The sequence below is a fragment of the Podarcis raffonei genome, chromosome 7 (assembly GCF_027172205.1).
Source record: "Podarcis raffonei isolate rPodRaf1 chromosome 7, rPodRaf1.pri, whole genome shotgun sequence".
Lineage (NCBI taxonomy): Eukaryota > Metazoa > Chordata > Lepidosauria > Squamata > Lacertidae > Podarcis > Podarcis raffonei.
In genome coordinates this window covers 23,932,641-23,952,490 of record NC_070608.1, presented here as the reverse complement: position 1 = coordinate 23,952,490, position 19,850 = coordinate 23,932,641, and the positions used below count along the sequence as shown (strand labels likewise).

The 19,850-nt window shown below is 38.5% G+C and overlaps 1 protein-coding gene across 8 annotated transcripts in view; it reads left to right on the top strand.

Moving 5' to 3' along the window:
- Window positions 1-19,850, top strand: part of VPS13B (vacuolar protein sorting 13 homolog B) — a 370,069-nt gene that overhangs the window by 660 nt on the left and 349,559 nt on the right. For all 8 annotated transcript variants that reach the window (XR_008331404.1, XM_053395521.1, XM_053395520.1 and 5 more), the window contains exons 2-3: window positions 950-1,116; window positions 7,633-7,776. Coding sequence is in view for 7 of the 8 variants with exons in the window: in XM_053395521.1 (XP_053251496.1) it covers window positions 970-1,116; window positions 7,633-7,776 (291 nt within the window). In the remaining variant the exon portion in view is untranslated. The remainder of the gene's footprint in view (window positions 1-949; window positions 1,117-7,632; window positions 7,777-19,850) is intronic.

Sequence of the window (19,850 nt, the reverse complement as noted above, 5' to 3'; positions counted from 1 at the left end):
TATGTTCTTCATCCTAAACAGAACCAACGCGTTATTACTGTAGTAACCTGCAGTTTGATAAGAGTATATATTTCAAGTCCGTGAATAAATGAGGAAATTAAATTATTTTGGATATGCAGAAGATATTAAAAATAAATTTAACGAACCGCAGAAAGAGGGGGGAAGGAAGTCAAGTTTCGAAATGTTAAAATGATTGTAAAATTAGTGAAATATATAAACCTGAAAAGCATAATTTTTTTAAAAAAGAAAAAGAACATTTGGGACAGAAATGCCACCTCCCATAGCAAAAACCCAACGAGTGGCTGGGGAAGCCCAGCCAGATGGGTGCGGTATAAATAATAAATTATCATTATTATTATATATGTTTGCATGCGTTGCTTCAGATTTGTTCCCTCCTACTAGGCACTTTAAAAGGAGTTGTTTTAAACTGATATGATAGATGCCTTGTTTTATTATTATGGGTCGCATACAAAACTTACTATATTTGGGCTGCAAATTGTCATCGGAAGTGATACACAAACTGGTGGCGAGATTACGTGAGCTACAAAACTTGCAGCTTTGGAATTGCTGCTTAACAGCCTGTGCTGCAAACCAGTTAAGAGAGAGAATAACATTATTTAAGTGAATATTGGGTTCAGTCATCTGTAGGTATACTTTAGTGCTAAGATACAAAGTTTAAAGGGGCCTGCTACGATCGTCTAAGCCTGGGAATGCTTACTGGAAGTCTCCTGTATTTGCTGTTCTTAGTATAAACCTCACTGAATTCAGTGGGACTTCTCAGTTGAAATGCATGTGATTTGAATGATGCATGGCTGTTAAACTGCATCAGTTTAAATCCAAGTACAGTACTCTGATTTGAAAGTTTCTGGCAGTGGCAGTAGGTTTGCTTTCTACAGTATTTTTATGCATACTAGGAAGATATAACATGAGTTTCTTTTCTTTTTTAAAGGTTCCATCAACAAAGACACAATGCTTGAGTCGTATGTGACTCCTATTCTAATGAGCTATGTGAATCGCTACATTAAGAACTTGAAGCCTTCTGATCTACAGCTATCACTCTGGGGAGGAGATGTCGTTCTTAGCAAGCTTGAGTTAAAACTTGATGTACTTGAACAGGTATGTTGTTTGTTGTGCTTAACTCAAATAAATTAATGTAATATTAAATAAGCTGTCCTGAATTTACTTTGGGTGAATGATACCCTTTTTTAGCATTATTGAGACGTGTATATTCCATGTTTCTCAGGAATAAAATCATGTGAATTTAGGGTGCAAATGGTGCCTTACTACTCTGGCACAATTTTCTATAATGCATGAAGGTATTTTATATATATTTTTCTTCCATGTTTGTGAAGCCTGGCCTCCATTCCTCTCTCAAGGCCCTCCGTTGCTCAGATCAAGCTGCCTAATTCTATATTGGTGGCATTTCTTTCCCACAAACATCAAGCACCTTTGTACCTACATCTTCTGTCACTCAGTACGCAAGAAGCCTTGTGGTACAGCACTACAGGCCAGTTGAAGTTGTCTTTCTTGCAGTGAGTTGTTTGAAAAGACACACTTTATATTCCCCTACATATTTTCAGCTGAAACTTGCTAATTTAAGCTGTTTCTCTTCTGAATATTGTGTTGAAAAGATAAAATGGACTTTCTACAGAAAAGACTTGCACAATATAACAACAGTCTTGTGTTGAATGTCTGTAACATCTTGTTTCTGTAACTGATGTTGCATCTTGTTGACTTGGGGAAAAAACTTTGGTTGGGATCCAGTGATGCAATGTATGTATACCATAGCTGTCAACTTTCCCCCTTTTTTAAGGGAAATTCCCTTATTCCAAATAGGACCCTTGCAAGAAAAGGGAAAAGTTGACAGCTATGATGTATACAGGGGAGAACCATACCTGCACCTGTTGCTTGCTTTGGTACAGCAGTTCTGTTGCTGAAGAGGCAAGTTGCAAATCCTCAGATGTGGGAATTGTTGCATCATAACACAGAAATGTAGGGATGACCGTGTGTGATTCTCCTGCTATGTGTGCAAATCTTGAACATTATGTCTTTCCTCTGGAGCAGTGTTAGAAACTGATATATGAAAGCTAGAAGCTAAATGGCATCTTAAACCTAGGTTATGGGCGCAACAATGGATTGTCTAGGCACACTTTTTTATAACAAGAATACAAAGCTGACAATGAATGAACTGAGGCTAAAAACGTATGTTCATTTTTCACATGATCTAGTCCTTATCTGAAGCCTGCAAAAAACAAAGCCATGCTTCCCCTGCCCGTCTCCCTAATAGGGTCTCTTCTCCAGTATTCAGAGATTGGCTAGAAGTGGGGAGGGAAAAAATGGTCCTCCTTTTCTCCCACTCTGCAGACAAACCCTGGATTCTCCATATGCCCCCTTTCCTTCATATAAATATATCTTTTTGGCACCACAAACAACACATATTAAAAGCTTATACAACTGATGACAGAGACACCCACCTTGAGAGTCCAGTTCGCAAACCTAAGACCTATCATATTTTTCCATGTATAAGACAACCCCTAGATCTATCGGAAGCCTAGTGAGGAGTGTCTCCTCCCACACCCTCAGCACCAGCAGTGGCAGTTTTAATCTGAAATCTTAGGCGCAGTACTGCACCCAGAGCTCAGAAATTCCCTGTCGCAAAACGTGCCTAGAACAATGGGAGTGTTGAACACTGCTCTGGAGAATAAACTCTGTTCGTCAGTGGATATTACTTCTAACTCACTGTGCATTTTTATCATTTTCTTTTATAATATAAAAACACGCTTTGGCATACTTTTCCTTGTACATTTATCTAATTACTGTTAGGTTTTCCCCCCTGTTGCCAAGTGTTTTTTTCGAGAATTAATTTGATTTACTGTTGTTGGTCACGTGTTCTGTGTTTTATGATTTTTAGAATTTTATGATTTATAATTATTTTTTAACACAGAACCATGATAGATAGATAATTTATAATGGTCGGAGACCAGCTTATAAAACACACTTGGGGGTACAATCTCAGAAGGAAAACAAACATTATAGAAAGGCTTTTGAAATTGAGAAAAGATTCAAGATCAAGTGTCACACATGGTGTGGAGGAGGCTAAGGAGGAGGCTGCTTTTTGAGGAATATGTTCTGTGTTCTAGCATAAACATTAAAATAATAACTTCTGAAGGATTCTCAAATTGCTTGGCTAAATTGAACATATTTCTAGACCTAGAAATGAGTTTTAGAAAGAATGTGAGTATGATGTATCTGTTTAAACTTGCTTGTCATTAAAATGGATGTACACATTTGTTCAATGTAGCATCAGTCAACATACTTAATAAAGATAAATTCTAATGTAAGATGTTGGACTATATTCTTTTTTGACATACGTATTCTTGGCAATTTTGCACTTTCGGTCAGCATATTAAAGAAGCTCTCTTCGTCTAAACAAAAGAGAGCATACGAAACAGATGTTTCGTTTACTCAGGAGTAAGTTGTTGTCCAGTGGACTTGCTCTCAAAAAAGTGCATTGGATTGCAGCTTTAAGCGGTGTCTCCTGGGTTGTCAGCTTTTGACATCTGACTTGACTCTACATTTTGACAACTTCACTTTGTTAAGTTGAAAACGTTTGTTGGAAAAAACACCAACCTGTATTTATACAACAAAGAGTGAGTCAGGCAGCTGTCATAAAAGGCAAACAAGTTGTTTTCAAACTTTCAGCAGCTTTCTATTATCCACTTCTATGTTTTCTTCACTGCTATTCTCTACCCTGATGGAGGCTGAGCTCCTGTGTTTCCTCTTGAAGCATTAGGACAGTGGCATTGAATCTTCTATCTTTTCAAAAGTTGTGAAATCGCTGTACACAATAGTAGTAGTTCATGGGAACCTGTATACCTTAAAACCTAGCTTATAAACACAGCGGACCTGAACCTGATCTCGAGAAACAGTTGCACATCTTTTCATAAAAACAGAATTGAACAGTAGCCCCTAAAGTAACTTCTGTCCCCTGCACCATGGTGCTGTCTAACAAACTGCTGTTGTAATACTGTGCAAGGGAGTTGGTGTGTGTTTGTGTATGTGTACCTACACCTACACCTACACCTACACACACACACACACACACACACACACACACACACACACACACACTGGCCTATGCATGTGTACACTCACCACCCTTGCCTGAATGGTTGCAAGACTATGTGTAAGAACATAGGACCTTGATGGATTATATATCAGGCAGGTTCCTTTGATGTACTGTTTTTGGTGCCTGCTTAAATCATTTTTGTTTAGGCAAGCCTGCCCAGTCCCTGACATAGATGTTAACATGTTTTTAATTATTTTAACTGTTTTATGTAGAAGTAGATCCCATTTCTCATTGGCATTGCATCTTGAGTACATGCATGATGATTCCTTGTTCATTCAGCTTCTTGTTACTCAATTCAACAAACAGCAGTTCATGTATATGCCAGAGTGCTTATGGATCAAGGCAATTTTATGTAGGATTAGAATATAATGTTTCCCCTAGGCTTGGCTATACAGTAGCTTCTAATGTCTGTTGTTAGTGACTTGTCTGGAGTTCCTTTTATATGTCAAAAGTGAACTGCAAATGTGCCATGCAATTCACAGTGCAACATCCCTTATTCATGACACAGTTGTGGAATAAGGGGCTGACTTGTTATACATTATTGAAACCTATTGGGTGAGCTATCTGGGCCTCACCTGACTCAGATTGGCCTGCCTGAGTATTTGGTGTGGCACCAATCCAGAGGGTGGAGGGCGGTTGCTCCTGGGGGGTGGTCTTTAATATTCAAACTGAGTCCACCTTGTTAGGACCACCTCAGAACTTTATGGCCACCTTAACAATTGTGGGGCTGTCTCAGTATACCATTGACCCAGCACATATTGCATGTCTGACAACTGATCTGGAATTTGCTACAGAGTGAATTTGGAATGATCCAGTGGCTGTGCAGAGTTTGACCCTATTGTGGGTGGAATCACTCACTGGTGAGGTTTGGATTGGCTGTGGCTGCCTCCCCCTATGGAGGTGCGGGACCCATTAAGATGGATCTTTGAGCAATAAATCAGCCCAGTTCATGGCTAGGTCTCAGGTGGTACACATCTCAGAGCAGCTACAGCTAGGCAGAGGTAAAGGTGTATAATCATGCCTACCATGTGGCAACATTGAAAACACCTTTTCCTCAACTGTTGCCTCCTCAGTGAACTTTTTTTGGTGGCAAATGGTCTGGTTAAATCATGTTTGGTAATAAGTAAAGATAAAGGGACCCCTGACCATTAGGTCCAGTCGTGACCGACTCTGGGGTTGCGGCACTCATCTCGCTTTTTTGGCCGAGGGAGCCGGCGTACAGCTTCCGGGTCAAGTGGCCAGCATGACTAAGTCGCTTCTGGCGAACCAGAGCAGCACACAGAAACGCCGTTTCCCTTCCCTCCGGAGCGGTACCTATTTATCTACTTGTACTTTGACGTGCTTTCGAACTGCTAGGTTGGCAGGAGCAGGGACCGAGCAACGGGAGCTCACCCCGTTGCGGGGATTCAAACCGCCGACCTTCTGATCGGCAAGTCCTAGGCTCAGTGGTTTAACCCGCAGCGCCACCCGCGTCCCTCCATGTTTGGTAGTAAAGACAGATAATTATGGAGGATGCTGAATGCTGTTTGTGCTGACTAGTAAGGGGGAGTCAGGCTACTGCCGAAGCCATAGGTATATTGTATGAAGCTTTCCAGGGAGTAGCATGATGGAAAGTTGAATTTAATTACCTCTGAAGTTTTATTTTAGTCGCTGAAGAGTAGAGCATACAGGAAAAGGTTGCCTCCTCTTCTGGAAGGCAGGGTTAAAACTGGAACAAACTGTTAAAGGTGGCAAGACTGACAAAGAGGAAATCTTCTTAGCAGCCTTACAGGCTTCAAGGCCTGTGAGTTTTGTCAGGACCTCGGAAAGAGGAGAGAAACACCAGCTGTGGCATATTGCCACCTTTCTCTTTTGTGTGTGTTCTGTTTCTACTATGGAAAAGGAGTGGGAGATCTTTGCTGTTTATACTTGTGGGCGATGATTCATACCACTCAGGATGAGGTCCTGGATGAGTTGGAGGGGTGAAAGTTGTTAAGTTGCGCAAAGGTCACAAAGTAGAATGGGGACTTCTTTGTGTGACTATCTTGCTGGGTTTTACCCAGGGTATTTTATTAAATTGACATTTGTAATTGCTGCCCTTATTGCAGTTGCTTTGTTTGCATTATCATGGAACTGTTTTGTTTTTTACTGGGCCTGTTGATATGATTTTGTAACTGCTGTACATGGTTATATTTTTCTTTATGTTCTTTCTACTTTGTTCTTTTGTTTCCGCACTCTTGGATTGAAAATATTCAATGAATAGCAGGTTATAAATATTTCTAATAAAAAGTAAGTCACTCAGAAGCTCATTGTGCTTTATGTAGCACTTTGAAGGCAAAATTGCTCATATTTGCTTCAAACTTGGTGCCATAATTGTAGCAAGCCCATGCTTTTAAAATCTGGAAGGAAGGCCCTGCTTTTCCTGTTGATGGGGATGAACCCGTGTGCTGATTATATGGGGCAAGGACTCCTCTGTGGCAAATGCCGTGTATGTGGAACCCCGTTCCTGGGGATGTTTGGTTATTCCCTTCCCTTGATGGCTTTCAAATACCAATGAAAGATGTGTATCTCATCTTTAGCACATGGTTGAGGAAGTTGTGTTATGTTTTTATATTTGTACTTTGATACAAAATTTTAATTGATCTTCTAATTATGGTTTTGAGTATATTTTTGAATTCTGTTAAGCATTCTGAGCTCCTTGGGGAGGAAGGGTGGCATAGATATTTGATAATAAGTGTTTATTTGAAGGCAACCTCAGGATCCACTTCCTAGCTTGAAAATTCCTATTCAACTTTACTTTAAGCCTTTGGGTCTCATGTGTTTGTGGGGTGGTGGAGGGGTGGTGGATTAGCAGTGTAAGACTATTTCATTCATTCATTTATTTTTGTTGGATTTTAGTGGCCATTGATAATTAGGCAGAGGGCCTTCTTGGTGATGGCGCCCACCCTGTGGTATGCCCTCCGATCAGATGCCAAGGAAATAAATAAGTATCTGACTTTTAGAAGACATCTGAAGGCAGCCCTGTTTAGGGAAGTTTTTAATGTTTGATGTTTTATTCTGTTTTTAATCTGTTGGGAGCTGCCCAGAGTGGCTGGGGAAACTCAGCCGGATGGGCGGGGTATAAATAAAAAATTATTATTTTTATTATTACAAGTTTGGATTAACTGTATATAGTTTATGGATTTTATGTTTTATAAGTTGTGCTTGTTTTTTCAATGAGTCTTCAAGCTTAGAACTGAATAAAAGCCGAATGAATGAATGCAGTGTGTGTGTGTGATGTGTCAGAATAGATACAACTTGACACACATTGGTTATGTTCTTGGTTTATTTATATGAATGAGGTAGTTCCCCATTATCCGGGAAACTATTTTGAAATGCACCAAAATTTATGTCAGACAGCTTGCAGCAGAAAAACATGTTAAATTGCATTTGGATAACTGTAACTACATGCTCAAGCCGCTCATTTTATTTCATTTTGTTTTTAATAGCTAGCTTGGTAATTTGATGTGACTTTTGTTTTCAAGGAGCTGAAACTACCATTTACATTTTTAAGCGGACACATTCATGAACTGCGCATCCACGTACCATGGACAAAGCTTGGTTCCGAGCCAGTTGTGATTACAATAAATACAATGGAGTGCATTTTGAAGTTGAAGGATGGAGTCCAGGTAAGAAAACAACACACAATCTTTAAAAAGACAATATATATGAACTTATTGGATTTTACAGGAACTTGGATACATGGTTAGTTTCCCTACCAAAAGGCTACCATGATGCTCATCTTATCCTTATGGGGTTTCCTCCTGAAAGTCACTTTCTATTGCTGTCAAGTTGTGATTGGAGGCTCAGTTTCTTCTTGATTCCACTGAATCTTTGAAGAAGGTGAAATGTGTTTCTTGCTGTAGCGATCCTTTGGACTGGCTATAATTGTTCCAGTTTTCTACTACGGTAACTAAAAATCTGGATCTCATTGCTGGAGTTGAGTACTGGCATCCTTCCAAAATGAGGAACTGATGTAGGGAAACTAGTAGTTTTTTATTATCGTGCTTCAATATTTTCATACCAGTGCACTTACCACATTTAAATTTTGCTTTTAATTTTTATTTCAATTTTCTTCTTTGTCATCCTGGAATTGATCTTCGTAGTTGAGTTTTTCCCTTTTTTAAAAAAAACACTTTCCCATCAATAAGATGTTGAATGTGCAAAAGGGATGTGAGGGATGTTGAGATGGAACAACAACTTTATTATTTGTACCCTGCCCATCCGTCTGGGTTGCCCCAGCCACTCTGGGTGGCTTCCAGTACAGTGGTACCTTGGGTTAAGAACTTAATTTGTTCTGGAGGTCCGTTCTTAACCTGAAACTGTTCTTAACCTGAGGTACCACTTTATCTAATGGGGCCTCCCGCTGCTGCTGCACCGCAGCCGCACAATTTCTGCTCTCATCCTGAAGCAAAGTTCTTAACCCGAGGTACTATTTCTGGATTAGCAGAGTCTGTAACCTGAAGTGTCTGTAACCTGAAGCGTCTGTAACCCGAGGTACCACTGTATAGTGAAATAGATTCTGGTGTTGTGTAGTAGCCCAAGCTTTACTTTCTCCTAGTTGCTAAACTTATGAACATGTGTTTTGGCACAACAGTAAACAATTATTAACGGGTTTTAAAAAATAAAAATAATACTGATTATGAAAGAAGGTGACCAAGGAGTGGAGCAATACGTGAGCTTGGTTTAAACCAGTAACACACAAAATTGTGTTTATTTAATTAAGTTTAAGATCAGTTTAAGATCCATTCTGAAATGGATGCAGTGATAAGGCAAAAAGTGCAAGTGTTCAGGTGCTTAAAGTCTTGCACAGAGACTTGCATTCCTTCCATCCAGCAAGCTCTACAATAGCAACCAACTGGAAAGGCTTATAAAATTTCAGTATTTCCGGGAAGTTTAAATACCTCTGGAGCCACTTAATGTGGAAATCTGGCTAATCAAACAAAGAAAGCAAAGGGATGGGTTAAGCCAGAAACAATTTGAATCCTTTTTCTAAATTATGCTATTCACTTATACATTGTGGCACATAGAAAAACACCGTTAGGTTGTTGCAGTATCTTCAATGACGCATGAATTTCTTACTGGATTGATATAATTGTGTCCAAGATTGTTTTATACCTGTTTCTGTGTTAGATACATATATATTGCAAAAAACCCAAACAAACCCCAGTGAAATAAAAAGTAACCATTTGAAGCAGCAACGACAAGCAGTGATTGCAGCTATAACTGGTATATTTTGTGGTCAAAATTTACTCTGAATGAAAATATTTTAAGTCCCTGAAATGGACTGTGCTGCTAGATTTGGCAATTTCTTGTGGGAGATGGTTCTATAATCTCAGGGCAACATTCTCAGCTGTTGCCACTAATTTTTAGAAGGCAGTTGAAATACTATTCTTCAAATATTCTACACCTAGGCTTTAAAACTAACTCTCAGCATCTAGAATCAACCTGGCATCTAGTTGATAGTGTACTTAAACAATTGGTTTATTAAATCTCTTTACTCCATTATATTCTCTATCCTTCAGTCTCTGGTTTCTTTTGAGGCAGGAAATTGCCCACATTTATATGCTATGTGAGAACTGGTACTTCCTTTGGTTGGTTTGGCACACTGTGTACATTGATTAAGAAATTGCCACCGCGTTCCCTCTTGAACAGTAAAACCAAAATGTTCACATGAATAGGAAGGGAATTTCTCCAGTTAGAGTTCTCCATTGCATGAGTTTAGTGTATACAATTGCTATGTGCTGTCCTTCATACTGAGAACTGTAAAAGTGCAGGAAGTTCAGCATAGTGTTGCAATTATTTCTCCTAGAGATGAATCTATTTCAGAAATGATATTCATATTTGGAAAAAAATATCTATTGTGTGCCCATCTTTTAGCAAATAAGTTATTTGCTCTTGTAGCAAATAGGTTCTTCTCACCTTCTGCAGAATAACTTATGTAGGTAGATGATATGAAAGGTATGAAGATGTATCACCATAAAACTCTACTACAAATGGTCTGATGATACCTGATGTGCTTGCGATGGCTCTGAAATGCTTTGATATGCTTATGATTTGTGCTGAGATACAGGAAAGCACTTATCTTCATCTAAGTGCTTATGCACTAGTATATTTGGAGCAGATAGCACAGTGCCTTCATTTTCTTACATTGAAAAATGTATTGCGCTACTAGGCACAACGGCATTTTGCTCTCTGTTTTAAAAATTAGGATTGCTACTAAATAAAAACATCTATACGTACTATATATGTGTACATTTTATTCATTTTGTATTTGGATTATCTACAAAGTACCAGTGCTGCTGCATACAATGCTCTAATCTCCTTAACAGGCTCCTGTTTAATAATTAGCCTGGAAAAATCTGACTCTGAAACATTATTTGCATACATTTAGATTATTTAATATTTCTGCATAATGATATAAATCTCTGTTTAAGAAGTCTGGTCCTAGTTATGCCACCCATGCAGTGACACAAACACACGTATATGTATGTATTTAAAATATTCAGAACACTTAAGTATTTTTTCAATGCAAAAGGTAGACGTTTCAAGGCCAGATGTCCCATAAGAAACACATTTTAGAAGCAGCAAATTACAACTAATTATAGAAGCTGCAGAAACAGATTTGTAACACATGACTTTGTGCAACCCAGAACTAATATTTGATATTGGACCATGCAGATGGCTACTGCTGGAATGATCGTATTTCCTGCTTGCATGGTATTTGAAACTTGAATTTTGTGGTGCATACGGCAAAAGGTCAAATGTCACAAATGTAAAGCACTCTCAAAACAAGTATTTGTTACAGATGTTTAAGAATCTATAGTAAGAGGGGGATTTTGAAAATTACAACTGACATTTGGACAAATTATTCCATGGTATGTACAACCTTAGAGAATAACATTTGGCTTTTTGCCAATGATAGGATTTATCTTTGTAATAATAAGAATGTAAATGAAAGCAATCTCTCCTCTTTTTTGAACATGTATTTAGGAAGTTATAAATTCACTTCATTTCATGACAAATAACTCCTTTTGGATTTCTGGTTCCCAAGCTCCCCCTCCCCCCGCTCCAAGCTGCCTTTAAGAACTTCAGGTACCAGCTTAAGCCCCTTCTTTGTATTTTACAATATAATATATCTTAAATTTGTAAAGGTTTTGTAAAAGTTGATTTATGCATATGGCTTCCATGTAGCCCTTTACCCTGATAAGAGATGTAATATCTCCAAATCCACTTCCATATTATTTATTTATTGTATTTCCCTGTTGGAGAATAAATCTGATTAGTTCATAGGTTTAAACATCTGCACCAACAGATTTTTAAAAACCTGCACTTCTGTTTTATAGTTAAACGACATTTGACTTTAAGTCACCTTTTGACTATAAATCAACTTTTGAGTATTTAATATAGCAAATAGCATTGTGTCAAGAACCTTGTGGAAAATTACAGTAAGTAGTTAATTGGCATGAACTTAGTTCAAATTTGGCTAATTTTGAATAAGGCTATCATATCATAACACTTTATTCTGCATTTTTCTAGTTGTTCATGAAGCATATTGTTGTCATAGTAAAGTCATAGTATGCAGTATAGAAGAAGAAGAAAGAAGATAAGAGTATAACTAGATCAGAGGTGGAGAACTGGGTCTGGTCTGTGTCAGAGTTTTATTTCCCCCAGCACTCACAGGCCATGGTTGACAGGTGGAAAGGGCCATCCACTTGTTAATCACATGATATCACAATGTCATCAGATGACTTGGTTTTGACCAATCAGTCATCTGATTGTAAAGTACTGCAGATCCCGATTGATTGTTGGCAAAGTGCTGTGCACAGAGTTTTTCAGGTGTCATTGATCACCTTCAAACCCCATTTGACACTGCCATGTCTTTACCTGCTTCACACTTGCAGGGCAGGTAGGTGTGGCTTGGCCAAAATGGCACCCCTGGCCAAATTGGGAGGTGCGGAGGGACTAACTACGCATGTGGACTGAAGGTTCTTGTGATCTATATATCAATATAGATCAGGACCATATGGACAAGCAGTGAGAGTGTGTACTTGTTTTCTAAATAGATGGCTTCTTGTCTCTTTATTTTTCAAGCCTAATATTTTGCAGAAAAATACTCAAGGGCTGGGGGAAATAATATTTAAAAATGGGTTGGGATCACACATGCTCTGTGACCTGTAGATATGACAGTGGTTTGCTTTGGTCTTCAGTTGCCTGCAGGTTTTCCCATTATTGTTAGTGACAGTTCCTCAACCACAAAGTTTAGGGTGGGTATCTTGGGAACAAATGGAAGAGAGCCGAAATCTTCATAGTGTCATTTATTAATGTGTACACACACCCTTACTTCAGACCATTTCCCCAGGGTTTGAGTGGGGTCATGTGTGTACTTTCACCAGTTTTATTGATGACCTTTTTGCTGGGAAGTAGAATATGGAAAGAGAGTGAAGGAGTGTTCCCAAGCGAGGTGGACCTGCAGAAACCTTACAGATTTCAGCTAACTAGCATGCCAATCATTGCAATCCAACCTTACAACCTTCTCCTGTATACAGTATACCTACTATGATTATACTTCCTGCATCTGAAGAAGTGGGTATGTCCAGAAGAGCTTATGGCATATTAGTGCCATAAGACTCCTTGATTGTATATGTGTTGTGAGTGCTAAATGTGACATTTCTCAAATCCTCATTTCTCTGTTCTCTTACTAAACTTACTAAATTGCGTGCAGTTATGATGTTGGAGCACAGACTTGGTTCAAGTTCCAAATGAAATGAGTACTTCTGTAACATCCATCTCCAGTTGTTCAATTTGCTTTGGAATTGTTTTAATATGTTGACCTAGTGATGAAAGTTGTTGTAGACATTGTAATAATAATCAAAATGCATACTTTATGGCAAAACACTGATTCCTTCTCCCAAGTTCTTTGGTAAAAGCTTTCAGAGTAAGCAGTGCTGTCAGGAGAGGACAAGAGGAGCAACCATTTGAAAAGCAATCAGCTAAACTAGTATGTCCATTTGCAGCAACGTAGATGTTTTGGAAGAGAAAGTAACCTGCATGTTGCAAAACACATTTATCAGTTCCTAACACATGAAGGGTGTGTGGTTCCCATTTATGGGGAGGGGAATGCTATCTCTGCCTACAGCTCTGGAACCAGTCTGCCTCAAGCCATTACACCAGGCAGCTGAATTCCTTCATCCCTGTTTCTTTTCTCCTCTGCCCCAGCCAGCTTTTAAAATGCTATTTTTTTCCTGTTTAGTTTCAGAGTGGCAGGAGCAACCAAGTTAGATAGGTGGGATACAAATGATAAAATTATTAAAATTATTATTATAAGAATGTAAGAAGGGCAATATTTTAGTTGCTAAGATAAAGGGTAATACCCAGTGATGTCATACTCCAGGTGGACTCCTTGAAATAAGTGGATTTGTCTTTGAATTTCATTGAGTGTACTCTTGAGTATGACTCAGTTGGATATAATCCAAATCAATGCTTTATAGAATTTTATTCTGGTTGTGTTGCTTAGGGGCAAAGAAAGTCACTTGCTGAAGTGAAACAGGACTGGGCACTGTCAGTACCAAGTTGGGAGATGGTTTGGGAACCCCTTGTATGCTGTTTTGAGCTTCATGAGTGAAGAAAGGACGGGAACATGAATGTAAATAAGTAAATTAGTACATCTAAGTTGTCATATCTGCATAGCTAATAAGAGCAAGAAATGTAATGCACCCAATACCTTGGCATGTTACAATGTATAATACTAGGACTGAGTCTTGCCCATCCTTTTGCTGTGCGAAAACTCAAACATGAACATATGTTATCAATGATTTAAGGCTATATTTAAGTGAGTGCACAAAGTGACATTAGAAGCAAGCCTATTCCTTTTCTTATCAATATAGTCAGGTTACTAGAAGTAATGGGAGGACTGTTCAGAATTAGACCTAATCCTTTTCAAGCTTAAACTTCTAAGATGACTCTCCTTTTTTTAGCATGCTACGAGGCATGAAAGTAGGAAGATGCTTCCAGAGGAAAAAAGAGAACTTCATCAGGAGTTCAACTATAAAGGAAAAGAATTAATTCGCTACAGTAATAAAAGAAAAAAAGATTGCCTCAAATAATTATTGTAAATTTGCAATGGGTAACTCAGAGGGGAACAAAATATGGTCCAAGAAAAGAAAAACAAACAAAATCAGCAACAGAAAGTGAACAAAATTAAGGAAGGAGGAGGGAACAATTCAGAGTATAATTACATGCTTAAGTCTTTACAAACAAACAAAATCTGAAACACATGTAAAAAATGAATTTTGCAAGAATATAACTTGGCTTGAAGAAGTGAGGGAATTGTGTATCATAAAAGCAATGTGAAAGAAAAAAGTCCCAAGGACCCTTAAAACATTAACACACTTTGGTTATGTAATTTTTCCAAGAAATCTTAAACGTCAACCAGTATGGGATGCACCAATTTAAACTACACACTTAGCCTTCATTTGCATGTAAAAGTTAAGCAAACTTAGTATGACTGTAGTGCTAAGATTGATAGCATTTTAATAATTCTTACATATATATTTCTCCTTTGTTTTTGAGGTACTATTGCATTTTGTAATCATGTTCACTTAAGAAGGATTATGTACTATTTCTTTCTCTTTGGGTCTGTGCAGAGAGAATGCTGCTGATTTTTTGGTCATGGCTAAACACTAAATACATGAATTGAATGTATGGGAATGGTTCAAACTCTCCCTCCTTGTTTGCTTTTGAGCCTAATAGTGAATTCCCATTACTTTGGCAGCAGTGTTAATCACAATAAGGGGAATCAGCACTATTCAGGTGTTAACTACAATTGCACATAAGCAGATCTGGGATGGGGAGTATATTATCAAATCTCGCTCCTCTGGCATATTGTCCCCATTCTGTATACAGCTGCCCACAAGCCTTAGGGTGAATGTCTGCAGTGGTGAGCTGCCTCTGTGCAGGAACATTCCATGTGTGATTTAGATCAGGGTTTTAAATTGTGTGGAGTCCGATGTAGGTCTCCATCTGCAGACATGGGGACGACTACATGGAACAAAAATGATGTGACAAAGTAGGGGGTTGGCAGTGCACCCCCTTGTGTTATTGCTCACATGCAAGTGCAATCCACGCTTGAATCGGCTAGGATTTCTCTTAACAATGAATTCAAAAACCCAGGTTAAAGTTGCTTTTAAAAAATCCACTGTTCAGTGGAAATCTGGGCTCCCTTAACCGTGGTTGATATTGCTGAGTTAGAGCTAGGTGGAGTTTCAGTTTCACTGAGGACAATGTTACTACCAATGTGGTGGTTAACCCAAGTTAGGTCTGGTAGGAGGGCATTCACATCCAAAGGGGAGAGAATGGGAGAAAGAGGGGCATACCTTGGGTTACATATGCTTCAGGTTACATACACTTCATGTTACAGACTCCGCTAACCCAGAAATAGTACCTTGGGTTAAGAACTTTGCTTCAGGATGAGAACAGAAATTGTGCAGCAGCGGCGCGGTGGCAGCAGGAGCCCCATTAGCTAAAGTGGTGCTTCAGGTTAAGAACGGACCTCCAGAACGAATTAAGTACTTAACCCGAGGTACCACTGTATGTTTTTTAAGCTTGCTTCCCATTCCTTAAACATGAGCTGGCCCTTTCCATTTTGTTGGTTCAATAAGTTCCCATTAAAGGGACTGATGTGGTCCACCCCTCCTTAGCTTCAGTAGTTCTCTGCATCAAGGATTCCCATTTGGCTCTTCTTAATCACATACCAGCAATCTATCATTTTACTTCTTTCCTGTGCCATAGACTCTGCTGTCCGAAAATCCATAACATTCTAAAACAATGAACTTACCAATAAACCTGTGGTATTTTATAGCAGTTCAGCCAAAAATATATATACTGCATTGCTTTATTTTTTAAAAAAATATTCTTCTAAAGAAGAAGAAATTTTTTTTTGCTCAATATGCATTTGAGAAGGAAGACTATGAAAAGAAAAAAAATAAATGCTAAATAAAGTTTCCTTGACTTGATAGCTTCATTTTCTTGTCACTTGCCTAGCCATAACTTTGTGCAGTTGTTCCATACATTAAAAGCTGAATCATGTCAATCTGTTATTTCCTGCAGTGCTTACATAGTTCAATTTCCACGTATTTACTTGCTTTGTAGGCTCTACTAAATCTTGGGTGTATTTCCTTTTATTGGTTTTAGGAAGCCGCCCTTGGGAAAGAATGTATAGAATCTTCTTAAAATTTAAATTTATTTCTCTTGCTGGAGAACATTTTATCAAAGAGGAAGGTTTTGCCATATGCCCTAAAGTTGCTTAAATTCCAAGTGTTTGAGTTCCTAGGGGAGAGCATTCTGTAGCTAGATCCTCTCAACCGATAATGCTTTAGCTCCGGATCGCATGCATTTGTCAGGAATTCATAAATGTCATTGTCCCACAAGAGTGCAGCTGTCTTGATGGGTCATGGGGATGTATTTGCAGATGTATTGGAGCCCTAATTAGTGTGTGTTATTTTATGTAGCAATTTTAAATCTTAAATGGAATACATTGCAAACTGTTTATGCTGAGCTGATTTGTTCATGAAATAATGATTGCACTAAAGGGAATGTATTTAATGTTGGCATTAGTTTTAGCAGTTCAGTGGAAAGCAACATAATGCATCTTATTTAAATAACTGATTGGTGATTAATAGCATAATGACCTTTTTTTTAAAAAAAAGGAGCATGGCAACCTCCTTATATGGATCAGGTTCTTAACAATTTTGTTGATTGTTAAAATAACCTTATTTGCAGTCCCATTGATTTTCAGTAGGACTTAAGGCTGCAGTCCTAAACATAATTGCTAATGAATAGTTTCCATTGAACAAAGTAGAACATAAATGTTTACTCAGAAATATGGAATTGCACTGTAAGCATTCCAACTTCTGCGCTGAACTGAGTCTGCACAGTCCTTTCAGCTTTGTGTCTGATCCGACCAGTTGCAGGTTTTTATGCCCTTGCTATGGGAGACAGGTGTTCCCAGATCCTTTCTCTTGTAATAAATTTTATTAGTTTTCAATTACAGTCCAATAATAGCCTCATTATAACAATACCAATTTATAATACAATTATTAATACCAAACATTCAAATACTGAATCACATTATTTAGTTAAAGTGCCTGCTAGATTTGATGGTTTGATGATTTTCTTTATTTCTGTATTCCAAAATCTTACTAGTTTCAATTACATTCCGGTCATAATAATAATCCCTTATACAGCAACTGCAATACTAATAGCTTCTATTCGTATTGACACATTAAATGGTTTATGAAACTGCAAGTGAATAACTCAAACTATATCCTTGTTCATCCTATGTGTGGCAATTATTCTGCCCATGGCGTTTCTTCCTGTCCTTGTAAGATGTTATGTCTTTCTTTCCCCTGATTGTTGCTGTTGTCTGTCATGCCTTGGGCAGAGCTGATATCCCATTGCCGTTCTGGAAATTTATCCATTTTCCTAGATCCTGTCTGCCGTTTTCCTGCCCTTCCACCTTATCAAAGTCCACTATCCACAAATGAGCTAGCGGGACCTACTCACATACAGGAGGGAGAGGGAGGCAGATATGTTATCACTGTGGACAAGAGGAATTGGAAACAAGTGGTGGCATCTTCAAGTAGGAAGGGCAGCAGCAAGGAGGCAGCGCTGGGCTTGCCTATGACACAGTTCTGTGTTTGCCACATATTACTTTAGCCCACAGCTGTCAACTTTTCCCTTTTTTAAAGGGAAATTCCCTTATTCCGAATAGGATTCCTTGCAAGAAAAGGGAAAAGTTGACAGCTATGCTTTAGCCGGTTAATGTTCATGGTGCTCTAGAGCCCGTTTCTTCCAAGTTTAATTAGTGCCAGATGCAGGGAGCATGGAGACAGCAGTGAAGGAAAGCCAAGGGCATTGTCTGCTACCCAGCTTTTAACTTTGAACCTCTTTGGGTGGATAGTTGGAAGCGGAGGGCCAGATCTACCCACTTTTGTTGCCCTCGTATGCTAAGTTATGTGGCCTAACTACTAATACATTGTGCTGGAAAAATATATGACACCAGATACTGAAAGTTGGTATCAATGTATTTCTCCCTATGTGTTATATTATAATAGATTGTCTTTAAAGCAAACAAATCAATTGATAGCAGTCAAAAGAGTTAGTGCATCTGCTTTGCATGCTGAAGGCTTCTGGTTCAATTCCTGGTATCCACGTAGGGCTAGGAAATCCCCCTGCTTCAAACCTTGGAGAGCCACTGCCAGTCTTTGCTCTGACTTGGTATAAAGCAGCTTCCTGTGCTACTAAATCCTTGTGCTTACTTAACTTACATCAGGCATCCCCAATCTTGGCCCTCCATCTGTTTTGGGACTACAACTCCCATCACCCCCTAGCTAACAGGACCAGTGGTCAGGGCTGATGGGAATTTTAGTCCCAAAACAGCTGGAGGGCCAAGTTTGGGGGTGCCTGACTTACATAAAGAAGAAAGGAGAACTATGCCAGAGGTTTCATTTTTGGTAGTTGGAACAAAAGCTGCAACTAAACATTTGCATCTTCACTAAAAATGTAAGTGTTTTGGTAAAAACGAGTGCTTATTGGCAAATTGTAAAATGTTCTGAAAAGGAGAGCTGAAATTCTGCTTTGATTGAATCTACATAATATATTTCCAGGCTGAACATTTTTTTTGGCATGCCAATCATCAAAAAGTAGGTGGGATAAAATAAGAATTGGAAAAGGCAAAATAACAGCGCTTTAGTCTTTCACAAAGTAGGTTGGCAACAGCAGGAGCCACATTTTTCATCTGTTTTCTACTTTGAAGAGGCAATAAAGTACACATTGCTTCCCCTTCAGCCTTGCATTCTCTTTAGAGACATTGCCATTTGTCCCTACTGATTTTCTTCCCTTTTTTTGGCTGGGTATAGAACTTGCAGAGGTGAAGTTTGCAGAGGATGGTAGAACTAGGGGCCCTTCTTGACTGAATCCTAGTTTCATGCGTGATTTTGAGGACCCCATTAATCATGTAACTTTGGAAATTGCTTTAGTTGTATGTGTTTTTGAATGATAGTATATCTTAAGATCACTCCAAGGAAAGAAGTGAGTGTCTATTTACTGGCAGATTTTGAAGGGGCTAATTTACTCTCTTGGCATGCTTACAAGAATTTCATTCCAAGATTAATGCCTATTATTCTTGTGTATATCTTCAGTGATTTATACTGGAATTATTCCAGATTTACATTAGTTCAGAACAGATCAAATTCTGGCCCTTAGTGTCCCATTATATTTTGCAATGGCCTTAGATTGGTGCAGTTTAACATTGAAAAGGTGAGGTAATGCGTTTAAAATTTTACCTCTGAGAGGAAGTGGGTTTTCCTTATTTGATGATAGATTAAAGAAGAGTTAAATTTCTGGGAGTGTGTTTTTAACATGTTTCTATAGCAGAAGTGGTAGTTGTGCATTAGGTATAACCACAGATTTTTGTAGTGGGGAAAAAATGTAATGTGCCTTAGTTTAATTCTTTAAGTGCCTTCTACAGGTCTTGTTACAGGTCTAAATATAATTTCCTTATACTTGAGAATAGTGGGTAATGACTCATTTCTATACCAGGCCAATATGATCCCCTCTTTCAATTATAGTCTCTTAAGACAGTAGGGTGGTGTTCTCTTAACCATTGTTAAGAGATTGGGTGGAAGGAAGTGCTTATATTATA